Source organism: Dendropsophus ebraccatus, chromosome 11 (assembly GCF_027789765.1).
Source record: "Dendropsophus ebraccatus isolate aDenEbr1 chromosome 11, aDenEbr1.pat, whole genome shotgun sequence".
In the NCBI taxonomy this organism is placed as follows: Eukaryota; Metazoa; Chordata; class Amphibia; order Anura; family Hylidae; genus Dendropsophus; species Dendropsophus ebraccatus.
In genome coordinates this window covers 23,754,725-23,777,565 of record NC_091464.1, presented here as the reverse complement: position 1 = coordinate 23,777,565, position 22,841 = coordinate 23,754,725, and the positions used below count along the sequence as shown (strand labels likewise).

The 22,841-nt window shown below is 42.7% G+C and overlaps 1 protein-coding gene across 1 annotated transcript in view; it reads left to right on the top strand.

The window, feature by feature from the left end:
- Positions 1-22,841, top strand: part of SYT6 (synaptotagmin 6) — a 229,118-nt gene that overhangs the window by 194,412 nt on the left and 11,865 nt on the right. The window contains exon 4 of the mRNA XM_069944997.1: positions 10,177-10,297. Within this exon, the coding sequence (XP_069801098.1) occupies positions 10,177-10,297 (121 nt within the window). The remainder of the gene's footprint in view (positions 1-10,176; positions 10,298-22,841) is intronic.

Below are 22,841 nucleotides of genomic sequence, written 5' to 3'. Positions count from 1 at the left end.
TTATTTAATCAACATGTTTTATTATATCGCGTTTCAAACTTTCATGAGCAACAAAAATACATTAACTTGCCAACAACCTTGTATCATAAATACCTACCTAATGGGTAGGAGAAAATGGCTGTAATATAGACCCAGTCTCCAGTGGAAATTGCTGGGGTTATATATAGCTTCAGTGGTGGCTTTTGACCACCTAGATGCCACAGTCAGTGGTGACCACAGGATCTATGTCTAATGATAAGAGGAGGTTCCCCCTGTGCCTTATGGGCCCCCTGTGATTCATAGAATGCCAATGGTTGCTATAACACCTAGAGGCCTGAAACCTTGGCCAAAAAAGGGGAAAAAAAACAAAACATTTGACACAAAAATAAAGGATTTCTGAAGGGTTATACTAAGATTAAAACTTCACAGGATAAAAAGGTTGTCCAGCACCACAATAGTTTGAGCCCAGGCATTGTAAATAATAATAAAAAAAAAAAAGTTATGATCCTCTAAGGGATCCTCCTCCACTGCCATCAACATCTGAAGTCGGTCACCCCTATGGCCAATGACTTGCTAAGCAGGCATTGTCGTGTCAGTGGCAGAGGGATCGGGCAGGTGGATATAAAAAAAAAATTAAGCAAGACTGAGCACCAGGGGCGTATTAACTTTACCATAGGCCCCGGGTTGTTCACAAAGACCTCCCCCTCCCAACCCACACACACACACACCACTGTAACCACCGTGTTTCCCGAAAATAAGACAGAGTCTTATATTAATTTTTGCTCCCAAAGAGGCACTCTGGGGAGATTTATCAAACTGCTGTAAAGTGAAACTGGCTCAGTTGCCCCTACCAACCAATCAGATTCCACCTTTCATTTTTTAAAGAATATATGAGGAATAAAGGATGGAATCTGATTGGTTGCTAGGGGCAACTAAGACAATTTTACTTTACACCAGTTTAATAAATCCCCCCCAAGAATACTCACCATCATCCTCAGTGTGTTCTTGCTGAAGCAGGAACAATGCTGAGTCACGTCATCCAGCAGCAGCGAGACCAGGAGCTTGCAGCGGGATGTGAGTCAGGTGGCCTCTGGCGTGGGTCTAAACATGCGGTTGGACGTGGGCGCCATAGACCACTATGCCTGCGATTAAGGCTGTGAAGATCCATGAGGGGAGTAGGTGAGTCCAGGGCTGTGGTAGGAGGTGGCGTTGGATGGCGGCGGTGGGCGGCCTTGCTTTTGGGGGGTGCCTTATTTTCTGGGAGATGCCTAACTTTAGGCTAGTTGGGGTGTCTTATTTTAGGAGGATGTCTTATTTTCGGGGAAACACGGAATGGCAACACTAGAGTGGTGCTCATAGATACGGGATAGATTTTTGTGCACTGTAGCAAGGAGACACCACTGAAAGTATAAGTCTCTTTGGGTGGCCATGGGCCCCCAAGGAGCTCAGGGCCCCGAGCTACCGCCGAAATGGACCAGTTATAATCCATTACTGCTGAGTTAGTTAAAAGAAAAAATTCTGCTCTGCCACATCCTTATTTAAACGGCACTCCAGCCATGTAAAACTTTTCATATATTGCTGAACTTCTGTAGAACATAGTAAACATGTTATTCTCACCTGACAAAAATCCCCCAGGGTCCCACACTAAACGCTCCCCCTGCAACTTCCAAGATAGAAAGTGATTGGCTGAGCAGGCTGTCACTACTAGATAAGTCCATCTTGGAAGTTGCGGTTTGAACTAGTGATGAGTGAACATCCCGATTTTTCGTTTGGATCCTGAACACGTACATTAAAAAAAATATTGTGATTGCTTCGTGTTGGCTGAACATTCACGAACAAATGACGGACGGATAGTAGAAGCGTACGTTTCGGTCTATGCTCATGCATACCAATGATCAGGTGCAAAACGCAAAATGCCTAATAGCGGAGCAATTACGAGGCGCGTAGCATTAGCCTATCTTTTATTCGCCAGTGCCTATATACTGGCGATCCCTGGCACACAGCAGAGCCATACAGAAAGATTAATACAGAAAAAAAAATCATGAATTAGCCCTAAAAAGGACTGTTGGGTTCTTAAGTTTTTTTTCACAGAGGACGTCTGGTCACTACAAGGTTAAGAAATTAATTGTTACAGTGATAAAACACTGGATTCTGTCATCCTCCCTACTCTGACACTTTCACAACGTTCTAAGCCCTACTCGGTCAGCTCTCCCTTCCTACACTGACTAACTACCACTGTGAATATTGCTGCCTAACTAAATTCAGATGATATCCCTGCTCGTTTTACTCTCCCTATTGGACAGCACAAGAATCAGGAAAAACTGTGAGAAAATTGGCCTCAGCGTCGTGTTTTTCTAGCATGCACGTAACGTATGTAATGACGCTAATCATACAGCCAATCACAGTGATGCCAGTAGTGAACATGGCTACTACATTACCTGATGTGCCCTTCCTTCCCCACACGCTTATTGGCTCTTTCAAATTGGTGGGAGGAAACTTACGCAGTTACGTACATCGCAAGATAAACGTTCGCATGCTCGAATGTGTTCGAAAATTATCGTTATGACCATTCCGATCATCAAACAAATTATTCGTGAACGGCGAACACCAACAATTTGCGTCGTGTTTGTAGGAACATACGAACATTTATGAACATGTTCCCTCATCACTATTTGGAGCGTTCAGTAAGGGACCTGGAGACACCGCAGGGGGACACCAGGGGAGAATAACATGTTTATTAGGTTGTATAGAAGGGCAGCAATATATAAAAAGTTTTACAAAGCCGGAGCAAAAAATAAAAACCATGGGGGAAGATCTGATTGGTTGCTATGGGTGATTGCTCCGCTGTTCCATTGCACAAGGATTAATAAATTTCCCTTAATATAGATAGATTAGTTTTTTCTGGTATGATAAATACATTGCAAACATAATGAAATTGATTCCACACCACCAGCTCCCTCTAAGCATACAAGCAGCATATCGGTTCATCTACCATTTCATTCTCCAGTAGTATGTATCTTACTTGAAAATCTACAGGGGCCATTGCCATTATCTAGTAGTTTAGCTGAATGCCGCTGGATCGATACAGAACATTACATCATTTGTTTGCCTGGTCTATACAATCCGAATTCCTGATGGCCACAGAGTTCATACCAACCATAAAGAATAGAATCTCATTATACCTCTGTCAGATGATCTTCTTACTGCACTGGTTTACTCCAAGAGTTTTCATTATTTCCACTTTCATATATAGTAACCAGACAGGTCTGCAATCTACAGATAATGCATTCAGTATCTGCAGAAGTAGGGAGCATTATTCCGCTTCTTAATACAGTCATATTATCGGGACCTCCAGATGATATATCTAATAGTAATTCACCAGCAAGAGGTAAACAAATGACTGCAGTTCACACTGGAGCTAGATCTGTGATCTAAATGTTGTCTAATAGGAACAAAGAGTGACAATGCTGCCAACTAGTGATGAGCAAACATGTTCGTAAATGTTTGTATGTTCGTACGAACATGGCGCTAATTGTTCGTGTTCGCGGATCACAAACAATTTGTTTGATGAACGGAATGGTTATAACGATCATCGTCGAACATATTCGAACTTGCGAACATACGCAACAGCGCAGTTTACGCTTTGCACCTGATAAGCTGTACGCATGTGCGTAGACTGAAACATGCATTTCTACTGTATGTTCATTATTTGACATGAACCCACAATCATTTTTCTTTACATTCGTGTTCGGAACCAAACATCGGGATTTTCGCTCATCACTACTGCGACTTAAAGCGACTCTGTACCCACAATCTGACCCCCCCCCCCCCCCCAAACCGCTTGTACCTTCAGATAGCTGCTATTAATCTAAGATCTGCCCTGGGGTCCGTTCGGCAGGTGATACAGTTACTGTCCTAAAAAACTACTTTTAAACTTGCAGCCCTGTGTCAAACTGGCATGCCCTAGAATGTCTGTGCATTAGGCTGGCACAACCTCTCTGTCCCTCCCCCCCCCCCCCCCCGCATCATTAGGAATGCTCCAGGCAGATTGTCTCCTATTCATCAGCTGTGAGAACACGACACATGGGCTGGATTGTTAAGACACCTGTGCATCAATGCAATCCAGTTGAGTTACTTTTTCGAGCTAGAAGTATTGCTCAGAGGATGCCTCCATTTTAAGATTAATATATTGACTGTAAAGCTTTTGTAGCTATGAGCTTATACTCCCTTAATGCTGGTTATAGCTAGGGGTGAACGAACCCGCCGAGGTTCAGGTTCGTATGAACCTGAACGATCAGCTTCTGATTCCCGCTGTCTGCCTGCTCCGTGGAGAGGGTGGATACAGCCTGAGGACTGCCTGGAAAACTGGGATACAGCCATAGCCATAGGCTGTATCCCAGTTTTCCAGGCGGTCCACAGGCTGTATCCACCCTCTCCACGGAGCGGGCAGACAGCGGGAATCAGAAGCCGATCGTTCAGGTTCATACGAACCCGAACCTCGGCCGGTTCGCTCATCCCTAGTTATAGCACTTACTATAGTTCTCAAGAAATGGCACCTATCAGCTTCATACAAATAACAATCGTCTACTCTTTTGAAACAAAGTGCTATTACTAAAGCTTAGCCTGGAAGCAAATTGTGCCCTGATTTGGTCTAAAAGGGGCTGCACAGGATTAAAAAAAAAAATCAGGGCTGTTAAATACAGAACTACACCTGCAACTGGGAGTCCAGTCCAAATGATGTGTACTCCTCGCTTTTGATGAGGATATCCAGAGAGCAGAAGAGGTCCTACCCTTTTCTGCTCTCCAGCGCTCCACTTCCTCGCCATGCTGATACTTCTGCAGATGAGAGGGGGTCAAGGGCAAGTTATGGGCAGTGATCAATAGCTGTTACCAATGAAGTGATGAGATCGGGCAGCGATTGGACATTGCGTGCGGGTGTAATGCCCCCCTTTCATCTCAGTATCAGCACAAACAGGCAGAGAGTGGAGCGCTGGAGAGCAAAAAAGGTAGAACCTTTCCTTGTCTCTTGATATCCTCTTTAATTTTTTTTTTTTTTTTTTTATTCTCCTATTTTGATGTTACAAGAAAGAGCAAACTGGAGAGGGTTCTGTAAAATTTTGCCTAATACACGTAAATCAGAATTTTGGGAGAAGCATTTTGCAGTTCCTGAGGATCAGTCCAAGATGCTGGAATCACTGGGTTTAAGACAGGGCAATTGACAGATATTCTTTATACCCTTCTCAGGGGCGTAACTAGAAATGACTGTGCCCCATAACAATCTTTTAATTCAGCCCCCCCCCCCCCCCCTTCCCGACTGACCACTAAGTCGTCAAGTGTAGTCATAAGTGCATAACTGCAAGCACTCGTCAGGAGTGCTTCCAGTTAAAGGGACATTTGCAGAACCCGGGAGACAACCAGGTGCTGCAAAATGATGGCAGCTTAGGGGGCCTAGTGTATTGCAGCCGCGGGCCTCCGGGCCCCCTGGTTCAACGGGCCCCATAGCAGTCGCTATGACTGCTACAGTGGTAGTTATGTCTCTTGTCCTTTTACATGGACCCTAAGTGAGTGCCGATCAGCAAGATCTTCATTCATTTACGCAAAGAGGTGCAGCCAATAGCAATAATTTTTAGCGTTGCACAAAATTACCTGAAGAATGGGCATTTTCACACTGATCAGCTGATCACTGATACTTTCACACTGACTGATCATCGCCTGAATGAGTAATTCTATCAACATTCCTTCCCAATAATCGGCCCGTGTAAAAAGGCCTTAAAGGTTTTTTCAGGAAAAATTTACATTTACCCTATCCACAGGATAAGGGAAAAGTAGGAGATCGTAGGGGATCTGACCCCTGAACCCCCTAGTGATCTCCATTTCTCTGGTCCTGTTATGTATAGAGCCCCAGGTCAGCACGTCAAACACTGCTCTATTCATTCCTATGGAGCGACGGAAAGAGCAGAGTACAGCGCTCTTCCGCCTTACTCGGCTCCTTCTGTCGCTCGATAGGAATGAATACAGCCGCGGGTGGGGTCCGATACAGAGATAGCCGGGGGGTTCACGGTCAGACCCCCCGCGATCTCCTACTTATCCCCTATCTTGTAGGTAGGGGGAATTCTTTTTTTTTTTTACTTCAGCGACAAAGAGATAGGCTGTACCAAAACCTTTCCATATATAAGCATATTCATTCCTATATTTACTGCCACAATTCCCAGTCCATACCACTTTGTAGACCTATTTGAATATTAGTAGGAGTTAATATCTCTGAAAAACCCTGAAGCTAAGAATAATTCAACTCTGAGTTTTAATTATAAGGAATTATACTCAGTCAATCAGCCTTTTTTTACCCGATGTATATATTGCAGTGCAGAAGCGTGTGGTTAGATTCTAGGCAAGGCTTCCAGCTGGCATCACGACGTCTGATTCAGCATCTCCCCTACTTCTACAGTAAACAATGCTAACCATCCAAATGAATACATGACAGTAGTATAGCTGACTCGGTGACATTAAATGTATTTATTAATGATTAAAATGAGATGATTTCTAGCTGGAAACCAGTGCATAGCAGAAGTCTATTGCAGTCAGGATTGCTGACATCAACTTCTAATGAGTTACAACCACCTTAGGGTGTTTAGCCCTCTATTTGAAGCTGAAAAATAGAATTTTTCACTAATAGAAAGTACTGTTTTCATTCACTGCTATGATCGTCTTCTTATAACATTAAAGCCAATGTAACAGTGGTACATCGCTTTTCAGTTTTTACCATGAATAGACCGGCACTGGCACGGGATGGCCGGTGCCGCTCTCCTTTTCTTTAAATGGTGGCCCAGTCTCCGCGCATGGCGCCAGTCTATTACCGAGCACTCTCCCTCCCTAAAGCACTGGAGGCGGGCTGGACCGTTCCCAGTGGGAGCATACCCCCTCCCCTCTATGACACGGCTCCATTAGAATCAATGGAGCTGCATCATATAGGGGAGGGGGTTTCCGCCCACAGGGGGTGGGCTAACCAGCCTGCAGTGCTTCAGGCCGGGCCCGAGCTCAGTAATAGACCGGTACCGTGCAGGGGGACTGGGCCACGATTCTGAAAAAGGACCATCCCAGTCATAGTAAATCATGGTAAAAACAGAAAAGCTGGTACATTGGCTTTAGTTTCTAGTGAACAAAAGACCAAATATTCTATATCTCAGAGAGAGAATGTATGGGATGGCTTCTAGCTCAGAGAGAACCTCATGGAACTACCAATTTTACAGGTTGACTATGAGAAGAAAATTAATAAAGATGAGTGGGGGAGATTTATCAAACATGGTGTAAAGTGAAACTGGCTCAGTTGCCCCTAGTAACCAATCAGATTCCACTTTTTATTTTCAAAAGAGTCTGTAAGGAATAAAACATGGAATCTTATTGGTTGCTAGGGGCAACTGAGCCAGTTTCAATTTACACCATGTTTGATAAATCTCCCCAAGTGAGTATACTTGATTGAGTACACAATTCACTCAAGGTGCTCGAAAGTACTCGATACTCTCTAATAAATACCGCGTGAGATACTCTAATGTATACCGCATGGCTGTGAGATACTGCGATGCCCCAGCCATGTTCGCTGCTAGTCTAGCAGTGATTGGCCGGCAGAGGTGGCGGCAGAGAGCACTGTGTCAGACTAAAAAGAAAACAACATTTTCTGCAGGACATGCAACAGCTGATAAGTATGGGAAGACTTCAGATGTTTAAATAGAAGTAAATTACGAATCTATATAACTATAAAATGTCCATTTGAGTGTTTTTTTCCCTTCTTTCTAGAAGTGATTTAGTATCTCATCGCTATGGCTGCTTACATGGTATGGACTATCGAGCTGGCGTCGAGAGCCAGAGTGGGATTATGCTGATGAAAATGTGTTTCTTGAGCTGTAATCCTTTTTCCTTTAGGCACAAAAAAAAAAGCTGTTAAAGGTGCCAGACAGATATTTTATTTTAGCGCTGTTTGTGGTATATTTTTCACGTTAGAAATTATGTGATACTCGAGTTTTAATTCTTGTTCCTAAGTATAGTTTAGATGTTGCCAGGGGGTCTGGAGTCTGGCAGGGACTTGTTCTCCTCTCTTATTGAAATAAACATGCATGATCGGGCAAGTCTGGCGCTGATCTATTACCCTATCCTACTGAAATAAACATGGGCACTTGGCTATGTGTACATATATATATATATATATATATATATATATATATATATATATATAGATGTATGTGTGGTGGGGCTTGGAGGACTAGTTGTTGGCCAAACATGTTGGGTTCAGAGAACAAATAAATACTTCAGTAAGCTTCACGACACTTCTTAGCATCAACTGTTCAGAATCCACTATGTAAATCAGGCCATGATAGCTGCATTGCATCAATCTCTACTGGAAGAATAAAAGGTTTTCTTGGGCCAAGGGATGCAATCAGCTGTCGGCAGACGTGTGCCGCATAACATTCTGTTTTCATGTTCTCAGTTTACCCAATGCAAGTCGCCATGGTTTATAATTACTTCAGCTTTGCATCAAAGTGATACATCGAGATTGCTTCCGTTTAGTCTGTACAGCTTAATTTTTTTATTTATTTTTTTTGAAGCGACGCTTAGTCTGCCTGCATAAAAAACAGAGAGGTTATGGGCATGATGCCCCTCTGTGGAAAACCAAATGGAGCCATGTGCATAAGGAATAAGTGTGTTAGAAATGTATACAGTAAGATTTATTGCAAAAGGATATTTAAAGGGGTTGGCCTTAAAACAGCATTTAAAGGGCAACTCCAGCGGGAAAAAAAAATATTTTAAATCAACTGGTGCCAGAAAGTGCCAGAGATTTGTAATTTACTTCTATTAAAAAATCTGAAGTCTTATAAGCTGTTGTATGTTATAGACAGAGATATGCAGGACATACAGCAGCTGATAAGTACTGAGAGATTTTTTAATAGAAGTAAATTACAAATCTCTGGCACTTTCTGACACTAGTTGATCTGAAAGAAAAAATTTTTGGAGTTGCCCTTTAACACATACCTATAGGGTAGGACATTCATATGTGATTTTAGGGGTCCAGCTGCTGGGATCCCCAGTGATCATAAAGTGTCACTGTCATTTAAAAAACTTTTGACATGTCAAAGACGAGTGAAACATTAAAAAAAATTTGACTTCCGCAAATTTTTACCCCAAAATTTATGAACTTCACAAACCGAACTTAGCGTATCTATACATACCTGTCCACATTCTTTGTCTTGAAGGGGTTATCCAGTGCTACAAAAACATGGCCACTTTTCCCCCTACTGTTGTCTCCAGTTCAGGTGCTGTTTCAAAACCCCACCCAAACTGGAGACAACAGTAGGGGGAAAGTGGCCATGTTTTTGTAGTGCTGGATAACCCCTTTAAGCCGCCTCCACTCAGGTAATCACTGACTGAGAGACAGGACCATGGCCAGTGATTGGCTAAGTAGGCTGTGACTCTCGCGTTACAAGAGTAACAGCTCGCTGAGTCAATCACTGGCTGCAGCACTGTCCCTTCTCAGTCAGTCAGCGATTGGTTGAGTGGCCTGTCACTCTCCACTCAGCCAATCATTGGCTAACTGTAAACGGACAGTGCTGCAGCCAGTGATTGGCTGAGCGGGCTGTTACTCTTGTCTAGAGAGTGGCCAGTCACTGGCTCTGTGCTGTCCCTCAGTCAATAATTACCCGAGGAGCTGTAGGTGGCTGAAGACATGGAAGAGGACAATGGGAGAGCATGAACAGAGGAATAAACTTGTTGCTTTGTCAACAAATCAAATTTTTGCTAAATTTGCTGCAAATGTAGCTAGTCAGAGAGACATGTCAAAAGTTTTGATCATTCCGGGTCTGTGCAATCACACCATAAGAATGAGCCGGGAGAAGTCCGTGCTAAGCTCTATAAGGCCATCTTTTCTCACTGACACAAAGTGTAGAATTCAGGGTATGAACACTCACACACTGACCGATCAAAACTTTTGACGTGTCTCTATGACATGTCAAAAGTTTATTGAAACAACAGTGACACTTTAAGATTTGAGGTCCTGTCTGAATGGAACACTAGTTCACTTGTGTGGTCACTGCTCCAGTCACACTTAGTCAAGTTATTGTGACTCATTTACTTGTTTACGTTTTATATATTTTTGCAGTATATTTTTCTATCTTAAACTTTCTCTTAGAATTTACTTCTTTCTATTTTAAGGAAAGTGTGGACCTTGGAGAAATCATGTTCTCCCTATGTTATCTACCTACAGCCGGACGACTGACCTTAACAGTAATAAAGTGTCGAAATCTAAAAGCAATGGACATCACTGGTTATTCAGGTAGGCGAAACTCTCATTACCTTGTATAACATGCTGGAATGAATGCATTGTAGGTTTTATTTGTGTCCAATGGGAAAATACCCCATTAAACCCAGCACTCCAAAAAAATATACCCGCTGCTTTATATTTTTCGGGTGCGTTAACATGTACAGGATCCGCAGCAGATTTGATGGTGTTCAGTTATTTAGATCAAATCTGCTGCGGATCCACACCATCAAATCCGCTGCCATATGGTACATGTGAAGCTACCCTTAAACAGGACATGATAATTTCGCGGATAATTTTTAAAGGCTGCATGTTTTATTCACAGGTTGGAGTGCTGGATTCCAAGTTACGTTTTTCTATTAACCTATCAGCACCCGATGGGGGCAGAACCTATTGTACTTCGTATGATGTGTACCATCACATACAGTACATAACCCAGTCAAATGCTATCTCAATATATTTATCAAACCAGTGTAAAGTAGAATTGGCCCAGTTGCCCCTAGCAACCAATCAGATTCCACCTTTCATTTTCCAAAGAGTCTGTGAGGAAAGAAATGTGGAATCTGACTTGTTGCTAGGGGCAACTGAGCCAGTTCTACTTTACACCAGTTTGATAAATATTCACACCATTCACCCATTCACACGTCCGTGTCAGTTTTTACTGTTAGGAAATCCTGATCAGGAGGCCTGAAAAGGTCTCAGGAAAGCTTCAGGATTTCCTTACAGTAATCAGTTTTTACCTTAAGGAAACCATCAGGAAATGCTTTCAGGGTTTCCTGACGAGGGGAAAAAAGAAGTGTTTTCAATGTGTTCTAGTACAGTATGCCAACATACATTACCCAAGTACCCACATTCCCCTAGTGTACCGCGCCACCGCCTCCCCCTTATGTACCGTGCCCCCCCCCCCATGTACTGTGTCACTGTCTCCCCCTCATGTGTCATCCTCTAATCCAGGGGACAGCTAAAGCTTTGGCTGTCCAGGCAAGATGGGACTTGTAGTTTTGCAACAGCTGGAGAGCTAAGGTTCCCTACTCCTGCTCTAATCTGTTGCAGAACTTCAACTGCCATTATGTAATGTAGTTCTGCTTATTACCACATATCATGCTGGGAGATGTAGTTCTACTATGCCAATGCCTTCCCCTCACCTATACTGTGTCATCCTCTCATCTGTTGCAGAACTACAACTCCCATTTTAAACTTGCAATAGAGCATGATGGGGGTTGTAGTTCTGCAACCTGGAGAGCAGCAGGCTGAAAAACTACAACATCATAAACTGTCAACAGGACATTGTGGGGGTTGTAGTTCAAGCGTGTAATTTTACCTGTCCTTGATCCTGCTCTGTCCTCCTCTGATCGTGCATTGTCTCTTCTTTCATCGCTTGTGAGGAGGGGGGGGGTCCATTTGGCAGCGCTGCTAAGGTACAGGGCTGGGTGGCGGACGGTCCGAATGTTCACTTATCTCTAGCGGTCATCTTTGAGTCAGCTGACAAAGTACAGTAATACATGTTTGCTCCAGATGCGCCAGTGTTTCCAAATTGTAGTCCTGCAATTCTAGAGTTACGGTCTCCATCCCAAATGACCATTCTTTCTAATTACATTACTCTGTTTCCTGGCCTCTATCTTTTCTTCCACCACTTGTCCCTGTCCATCAGTGTGAGTTTCATCACATTGTCACATCCATTTTTCACTATATTGCTTGTAACAAGAAGTATGAGAATGACCACATGTAATGTTGTTTGATGAGTGAGGTGCTAGCAGTTTCTATATACTGGATGTCTATATATATAGACAGTTAAAATTATTCTTCAAACGAATATAGAAAGTTCCACGGTCTCTCTCTCTTGCATTATACCTCAAAACTTCTACTTAGCCATTAGATGTATTAAATACGATTCTAAAAACAGTTTTATTTCTTCCAGAAGCAACTGCTGTATTCTATGGGAAGTGTGCGGCATTGCATCTCTATTGCCTTAATGTGAATCTGTCTGTTTGATACCACACGTCCAGGCAGATAGCTTCTAGGGGTGTAGAATAACCATACCTTTAGTTTTTCTTATCACTGTAAAGTTAAAAAAGTGCCTTTTTATGTTATCAGCCTAAGGGTAATATTAGACGGGCCGATGGGGGGCGAAAATGAATGTAAACGAGCGCAGATCTTCTAGCAGATCGGCGCTCATTTCCTGGGCCTATTACGCGGCCTGATAATCGTTAGCCCTCGTTTAAACTGCATACATTACCTGTCCAGGCTGCAGGGCTCCTCTTCCTCTGTGCTTCTCCCCGGGTCCGCGCGCTCCAGCTTCAGAACGGCCTGTCTCAGCTGACAGGCCGCTCAGTCAATCACTGGCCGCGGCGGTCCCAGCCAGTGATTGGCTGAGCGGCCTGTCAGCTGAGTCAGGCCACTCTGAAGCTGGAGCGCGCGGACTCAGGAAGAAGCACAGAGGAAGAGGGGCCCTGCAGCCTGGATAGGTAATGTATATCGTCAATCGCCGGCCGCGCACCGCTATTACACGTAGCGGTGCGGGGTCGGCGCCCGACACTTATAGGTCAGAACCTATATTAGTGATCAGTCGATGACAACGATCATCGGCTGATCGTTATCTTTTTTACACGGAATGATAATCACCCGAATCGGGCCGATTCGACCAATTATCGTTCCGTGTAATAGTACCCTAAGAGTCAATCTGGTGGTGCTGAGTTGCAGAAGCATGCCTCCCCTCTCCCCCACCTCTCCCTGCATTATTGGTGAACAAGGCTGGGCTATCAGCCATGTAAGGTTATGTATACACTGCGGATTCCGAGCGGAGAACTTCAAGCATACTCCATCGCGCACCCCAGCTTGAAGTTCTGCCCATCCCATAGGCTCCATTCTATGCTCAGGCAGATACAGTAGTATTGCAGTTGAAGTAGCAGTTCACAAAATTTTTTTATTGTCCCCCGGTAGCGGCTGGCACGTATACTTACCTTAGCTGATCGGTATCCCGCAGCGCGGCTCCGTTCTGGTCCCGCGGTGCCTTTCAAATTCGGTGTGCGCTCACATCCGCCTGTGCTGTGACTCCTCTTCTCTATCCTATCATTATACGCCGGAAGTCACTCGCTTCCATGCATTCTCTATAGAAGCGTGACTTCCCGGGTTCAGAGAAGAGGACTCACAGAAGAGGTGGATGTGAGCGCGCGCCCGATTTGAACGGCACCGCGGGACCGGAAAGGAGCCGTGCTGCGGGACACCGATCATCATTGGTAAGTATACGTACCAGCCGCTACCGGGGGGACAATAAAAAAATTTTGTGAACTGCTACTTTAATGTGTTGCAGTCGATGTATGGAATTAAGAATTCTATAGAATGTCTCAGAAATCTATAGAATTCCCATTATAGAACATCAAAGTATGAAACGCTTCAAATTTCACACATTTGACAATTTATGCAATGCCAGCAGACAGACTGGCAAATTGTAGATTACTCCTGCCAGTGATGCTGCCAATGATGTTTTTATTGTTAGTTTACGAGGCAATCTTAATGCCAATGGCCAGGAAAGTGTAATGCAGTCCCGCCAGTGATGTTATGAGGATGTCTTTGTTGATGGGCCCAGTATAAAGCTAAGCCCTTATCTGACTATCTGACTATTAAATGTACCACTTTGCCCCCTTTTTTTTTTTTTACATCACCTGGTCAGCGCTGGTGAGTAGATCCCAGTGATGTGGTTCATTCTTCAAATTGCCACCCTGCTCCTGCCACCTGCGCTGGTTTCATGACATGCAAATAGGGACGCTCTATGCAGTGGAGGCAGGCCCAGCACCACCAGCATACCAATACCCCCTCCACTTGGTAATGCGCCTCCTTTAGAATTAAGTCTGGCTACTTCAGCGAGGGGAGGGGATATCAATACACTGGGAGTGCTTAGCCTACCTCCAGTGCATAGAGCGGTCCAGGGGCATAACTAGAAATGGCTTGGCCCTCAAAGCAAACTTTTCATTGCCACCCCCCCCTTCCCAGCTGACCACTAAGCCGTCTAGTGTATTTATACTGCATTACTGCAGGCACTCGTAAGGAGTGCTTGCAGTTAAAGAGACATTTGCAGAACCCGGGAGGCCCACTTGGCCACCCGGTGCAGCAAATGATGACAGCTCAGGGGGCCCGTGTATTGCAGGAGTGGGCCATGGCGCCCCATAGCAGCCACTATGGCTGCTACAGTAGTAGTTACACCTCTGGAGCGGTCCTGTTTTCATGCCATGAAACTGGCGCAGACGGCAGGAACTGTTCTGTGATTAGAAAAATGGACCATGTCACCAGGATCTATGCAACGTTGCCGTCCAATTGATGTAAAAAAAATAATAATTAGGTAGCAAATAGTACATTCGCTATAACTTGTCCATGTCCACTTGGTCCGCTCTGATAAGAGTGACCCCAACCATGGAGAAGAAGGCTGGGTCAGTATATGGAGGTTGCTAAGTAGTGAAGCTAACATGCAGCAGAGTTAGGTCCATGGATCAATAGTCAGGAGGCCAAGTGTCAGCAGGATAGCTATGCAGAAGAAACCAGAAGTGATCTCCAGGGTCCAGTAATCGGGAGGTATATTTCTTCTTTCAATTTCATAAACGTCTTTTCATTTTTATAGATATCTTTTTATGACTGTACTCACATATTGAGCCTAAATAGTGATGAATAGAGGCATTTTTATGGCTCTCATTTCATACTTAGCCTAAATAGTAATTGCCATTCTGTATAATGCAGAGTATCTAGAAAAAGTATATAACATTCAAATAACACTAGACAATTCAATAGAGAGATCCCTTGCATATTACACGGGACTAGACAATTCATACTTTACCCTAAAAACGCCATGGGCATTCTCTACAATGCCTGTATTTCTCACTGACTGTAACCTATCATCAAAGTATTATACAACCAATGACACCATGATCTGGAATAACTAGGGAGGTCCTGCAGAGACCACAATCCAACCCAGATGTCCATAAAGTAATCTAGATTGTGGGTTATAACTCCCATTGATAATACTCACCCACAATCCAGGCTCATTTAGTAGGAAATTTGTAACAATAACTTCACAGTCTACACCAGTAATGGTTAAACACATCTATTTCCTAAAAGGTTATTTTCTTTTTTAGAAGATTACTGAATCTCCCAGTGAGCTCCAGATGTGGAGATTAAGACCACAGAGAAGAAAAATATGTTTCTTTATGATATCATAGAAAGAGGTTGTGCCCGGTAGACTGATGGACTTATTCTAATTGTGGTAATAAATGTGAAGATGAAGCATTTTCAGCTAATCCGAAATAAATCAACCTTGACTTTGGTTTGTTCCGTCAAGGTGATGCTCCGGATTTATCCCAAGATGATAGGCACTAAAGAAAAAGAAATAATATTTTTTAAACGTACCATCAAAGCTATATGGCATTAAATAAAACCTATTGCTTGTATATTAGGCTTCAGGCGGGAAGCTGAATAAATTTTGGACAATAACCAAAGTTTTCTGATACAATATCAAGAGGTATAACTGTATGTATAGATATCTAAGTGCAGCAGAGTGCAGTTCTACTATGCCTATGCATTCGAAGCAGCTAAATGAGACCCAAGGAGATATGTCTCCTTGTCTATTATTTAAAAAAATGGAATAAATAAAAAGCTAAAGCAGGAGTTTACAGTTGCTGCTCGGAGGTTTTTGTGGTCACCAGGGGCTGTGGCTGACTGTAGCTTTGATAAGTAGCAGGTTGTTTTTTTTTTCAATACTGGAGGTGTAGGAATGTAGAAGGAGCTTATGTGGCATGTGTCAAATAGGCAGTGTGTAGCAGGTTTACAGAATCAACAGTTTTTTATATGCAAAAATCTGTAAAAATGAAAAAATTCTTCATGCACTGGAGTGGCTACCGCACATTTCCCAGATCCTGATCCATTAGAGATATACAGTGACACTTGGCTTGATATTAAAAGCACATACATAGGGGGAGATTTATCAAAGGGTGTAAAATTTAGACTGGTGCAAACTGGTCACAGCTGGGATTAGTGGGGGACTCTGGGTGAGCGCAGACAGGTAAGTATTGATGAGAGAACTTGCTGAACTGTGCTAAAACAGCTAAAAGCCTACAATCATTTAGCTGTTTTAATGCAGTTCATTTAAGGTTCAGACAAACCCAAACTTTGCATAGGCGAACCTGCTGAACCGAAATTTTAAGTTTTCTCATCTCCTATATAGGTAAAATTTTACCTATCAGTTCACACAATGGAGCGTGCGGCCATTGTGTGCAACAGTGAATTTGGATATGGGCGCACACGGATGCACACGCATCCCAATTCGTCAGAAATTAAGATCATCTGTCCAGTACTGCAGCAGCGGGGTGTTAAGGGGACCGGCATTTACACACTCACACTCGTCGGATGACACTCCCACTGCGAGTATGTCATATAACTGAAAATTAAAAGTAAGGGATGTGCAGTGGATTTTCGCTGCAGAGTGAAATCCGCTGCGGCAATGGTAAGTGTGAACGCACCCTAAGGCCTGTTTCTCACAAGCATAATATGGCCAGATGTAGTCAGGCATCTAGATGTACCACTGCAGATTTTTTTAGTCAAAAAGTCCCATCTAAACCAAAATGAACTACATATCATAATACAAAAAATAAGCCGTGATACAGAACCATAAGCGGAAAAAGTTATAGGGATGTGAACAGAGCAATGTTAACCCCTAGACAACCTAGGATGTACAGGCACGCCCTGGCCGCCTGTCACCAGATGACCCGAGGCATCCTAAGTTCTTCATGTGCTATGAAGCGCGCTACAGAGCGGGCCCTCCCCATTAAAGACAGGCTGTAGCTGCGTTTAAGTGTAAATGACAGGAGCAGCTCCTGTCTCTTACTGATCAGGACCCCGCAGTGTGACTGCGGAGGTCCCGATCGCTGTGTCGGACCGCCAGAGCTCTCTTACCTTCCTCTGTGCGCTCCAATCGGCGCCCTGCTTATTAAGTCTGCCACTCAAAAGAAAAGCTCCAGAATTGCAGATTTTTTGTTACATGATATATATTAAAAAAAATTAATAAAAAGTGATCAAAATGTCCCATCTACACTAATATGGTATTAATAAAAACAAGAGATCATCGCGCAAAAAATGACACCCCATACAGCCCCGTAGGTGAAAAACTAAACCCGTTATAAGAGTCAAAATAGGACAGTTTTATTAATAATTAATTGCAAAAAAAAAAGGACTGACTTATAGAATAATGGTATTATGTCACTTTTACCATATAGTGCATTGCGTAGATATTGGAACGCCCAAAAGTTAGTATTGCATTTTTTTTCCAATTTATATTTTCATAAATGATATTTTTGTGTCATACATCTTATGGTAGAACGAAAGACGCCATTACAAAGTACATCTACAAGCTATTACATGTAGATAGAAAAATGAAAGGGATAGAGCTCTTAGAAGGTGGTAGGAAAAAACGAAAATGCAAAAATGAAAATTGGTGCGGTCCACTGGGTCCTTTTGGGCTTGGTCCTTAAAGAGAACCAATCACGGGCAAAAATTTATTTATTTTTATTCTCCGATTAGATGTAAATCCTGATTTTAACAATATTTGTAAATATAATTTACTGGAATTTGCTGGAACGCAAGTTATGTCTTCAAGATGGCGCCCCCCCCCCCCCGGCCTAGCTACACCAAACAAGCGGATTAGGTAAAGTATAAGACTGTAAAGGCAGTCTGTATCTTTATGAAGTCTATTTATGAAGATACAGACTGCCTTTGCCTTTCAAAATTACAAGTAATTTCGCAGTTTGGACGCCCATTATTACAATGATGGCTGTTACATTATTCTAGTGCAGGTGGACTGATTGGCCTTTGGGTGTGTCTTTAATTGAAAAGTCCATTGAATTTAATAGTGAAAACAGTGAAAAAGGAACACTATGTTCGAACAACTAAAAAATAACATCCATCGTTTGCAAATGACGTCTGAAAATAATTGTCAATTGTCAGACACTGTGACGTTAAAACAATATGACACACTTTGCATCTATAACTACATTTACATTTAACTGTATCTACACAACATTGTCTCTCTGTAAGACAGGGGCGGGCTGGGCCGGGGGGCAGGGTGGCATCTGCCCCCCGGGCCGGCCTTCCCCAGTACATTAGAGGGCCGCGCTGAGGCTGCTTACCGCCCCAGCGCTCTCCTCTCTGCCACACAAAGAAGCTGCTGCTGCAGGGCCGGTCTGTGATGCGATGGGCTGAAGCTGCCCCCTTCCCTCGTTAAGCCCCGCCTCCTAGTCCCATGTTCCTCCTGGTCCCGGGCTTCCTGCCGCTACTGAAGGGGGAGAGGACAGCAGGGCCGACAGTGCAGGCAGCACAGCTTATTATACACATTCAGTTACACTCACTGACTGTCGGCTGTGAGGTAACATAGGTGCCTGACGCTCCAGCTGCCCCCAGCAGGTCCTGTGTGTGTCCTCACAGCAGCTGCCTGTGCTGCCAGAGCGGAGATCAGCTGGCTGCAGATACAACTATTGTGCAGACTGCCCAACTCCCTGTATATGTGGTGAGGAGGAGGCTACAGGCTGCTAACCACCAGCCACACAGCGTCCCCCAGCTACAGGATCCTGCTTCCTGCCCATCCCCCCTCCTGTCCTGCTCTGGGCTCAGCTGCTGTATATGTCAGGTACTTCAGGCTGTACATAGGAGGGAGGTCGGGACAGAGAAGAGGGGGAGTCTGCAGAGCTGGGCTGAGAGAAGCAAACACATTAGCACTTGTCCCCCCAACCCCTTGTAGCTGCTGCTCTGTTCCCCCTATAGCTGCACCCTCTCCCATAGGCTTAGCCCCTCTCCCCCTGTACCTGCTATGTACCTCCTAAGGCTAAAGTGTGCCCCCCCCCCCCCCCACAGACTACTGTGTTCTCCCCCATTCTGGCTGCTGTGCCCCCACACACTTCTGGCTGTTCCCCATAGCATTAGGATTTCTAATTGTACTAGAAGACGTCCAGTTATACTGCACAAAAGTAAGTGTGACTGTATGTATGACTGAACTATGTATGTGTATTTGCAATGTATGGCCAGGTTCACACTATGCATTTTTTTTAGCCCAACTATGGCCATTGTTATAAAATATGGCTGTTGTCTTTACATAGAGTGAACCTGGCCTATGTGAAAAATATCCACAAACGCTTATGTTTTTTTTCTGCTCCTGGTCATTGAAGGAGAAGAATGAAAAAAAAAATGCAGATGCTACAAAACTGCTCCAGATAGAATAATATACACCCATACAGAACAATATGCATCCATACAGTACAATATACACCCATACAGAACCATACAGAACAATATGCATCCATACAGTACAATATACACCCATACAGAACCATACAGTACAATATACACCCATACAGTACAATATACACCCATACAGAACCATACAGTACAATACACACTCATACAGAACCATACAGTACAATACACACCCATACAGAACCATACAGTGCAATATACACCCATACAGAACAATATGCATCCATACAGTACAATATACACCCATACAGAACCATACAGTACAATATACACCCATACAGAACAATATACACACATACAGAACCATACAGTACAATATACACCCATACAGAACCATACAGTACAATATACACCCATACAGTACAATATACACCCATACAGAACCATACAGTGCAATATACACCCATACAGAACAATATGCATCCATACAGTACAATATACACCCATACAGAACCATACAGTACAATATACACCCATACAGAACAATATACACACATACAGAACCATACAGTACAATATACACCCATACAGTACAATATACACCCATACAGAACCATACAGAACAATATACACCCATACAGTACAATATACACCCATACAGAACAATATACATCCATACAGTACAATATACACCCATACAGAACCATACAGAACAATATGCATCCATACAGTACAATATACACCCATACAGAACCATACAGTACAATATACACCCATACAGAACAATATGCATCCATACAGAACCATACAGTACAATATAGACCAATACAGAACAATATACACCCATACAGAACCATACAGTACAATATACACCCATACAGAACATACAGTACAATATACACCCATACAGAACCATACAGTACAATATACACCCATACAGAACCATACAGTACAATATACATCCATACAGAACCATACAGTACAATATACACCCATACAGAACCATACAGAACAATATACACCCATACAGAACCATACAGTACAATATACACCCATACAGAACAATATACACACATACAGAACCATACAGTGCAATATACACCCATACAGTACAATATACTACCATACAGAACCATACAGTACAATATACACCCATACAGAACCATACAGTACAATATACACCCATACAGAACCATACAGTGCAATATACACCCATACAGTACAATATACTACCATACAGAACCATACAGTACAATATACACCCATACAGAACCATACAGTACAATATACACCCATACAGAACCATACAGTACCATATACACCCATACAGAACCATACAGTACAATATACACCCATACAGTACAATATACACCCATACAGAACAATATGCATCCATACAGTACAATATACACCCATACAGAACCATACAGAACAATATGCATCCATACAGTACAATATACACCCATACAGTACAATGTACACACATACAGAACCATACAGTACAATATACACCTATACAGTACAATATACACCCATACAGAACCATACAGTACAATATACACCCATACAGAACCATACAGAACAATATACACCCATACAGAACCATACAGTACAATATACACCCATACAGAACCATACAGAACCATACAGTACAATATACACCCATACAGAACCATACAGTACAATATACACCCATACAGAACCATACAGTACAATATACACCCATACAGAACCATACAGTACAATATACACCCATACAGAACCATACAGAACAATATACACCCATACAGAACCATACAGTACAATATACACCCATACAGAACCATACAGTACAATATAAACCCATACAGAACCATACAGTACAATATACACCCATACAGAACCATACAGTGCAATATACACCCATACATTACAATATACTACCATACAGAACCATACAGTACAATATACACCCATACAGAACCATGCAGTACAATATACACCCATACAGAGCAATATACACCCATACAGAACCATACTGTACAATATACACTCATACAGAACCATACAGTACAATATACACCCATACAGAACCATACAGTACAATATACACCCATACAGAACCATACAGTACAATATACACCCATACAGAACCATACAGAACCATACAGTACAATATACACCCATACAGAACCATACAGTACAATATACACCCATACAGAACCATACAGTACAATATACACCCATACAGAACCATACAGTACAATATACACCCATACAGAACCATACAGTGCAATATACACCCATACAGAACCATACAGAACAATATGCATCCATACAGAACCATACAGTGCAATATACACCCATAAATTACAATATACTACCATACAGAACCATACAGTACAATATACACCCATACAGAACCATACAGTACAATATACACCCATACAGAGCAATATACACCCATACAGAACCATACTGTACAATATACACTCATACAGAACCATACAGTACAATATACACCCATACAGAACCATACAGTACAATATACACCCATACAGAACCATACAGTACAATATACACCCATACAGAACCATACAGAACCATACAGTACAATATACACCCATACAGAACCATACAGTACAATATACACCCATACAGAACCATACAGTACAATATACACCCATACAGAACCATACAGTACAATATACACCCATACAGAACCATACAGTGCAATATACACCCATACAGAACCATACAGAACCATACAGTACAATATACACCCATACAGAACCATACAGTACAATATACACCCATACAGAACCATACAGTACAATATACACCCATACAGAACCATACAGTGCAATATACACCCATACAGAACCATACAGAACAATATACACCCATACAGAACTATAGGATATTAATTATTGATAATAATTAGGCACATCTGGTTTCTGGCATGGTGTCATTTGAACAAATAACAATTGTTCTGCATGCTGCACTATTTTGGGTATTTTGGACACGAACTGCCAAAGCCTCACTCCCCACTCGTTCATTTTAGCAAGATGCCCCAAAGACTTTCATTATGTGACCGTCACAGTCATGTGGCACAGAGCTGAGGGAACATACGGAGCATGGACCTCTCCCAGTTTGTTTTGATTGATTGCTGTCTGAACATTCACACTCTGACCGATACATTTTTTTATTATGTTTTTATGACATATGAAACATTTTTTTTCTGGTGACATTGACCATTTAAAGGAGAACTCCAGTGATAATTTAATTTTAGACTTACAGCAAAAGCGATAACAACTATAGTCAAAGTACAGAAACCCCAGTTTTCCAGCATATT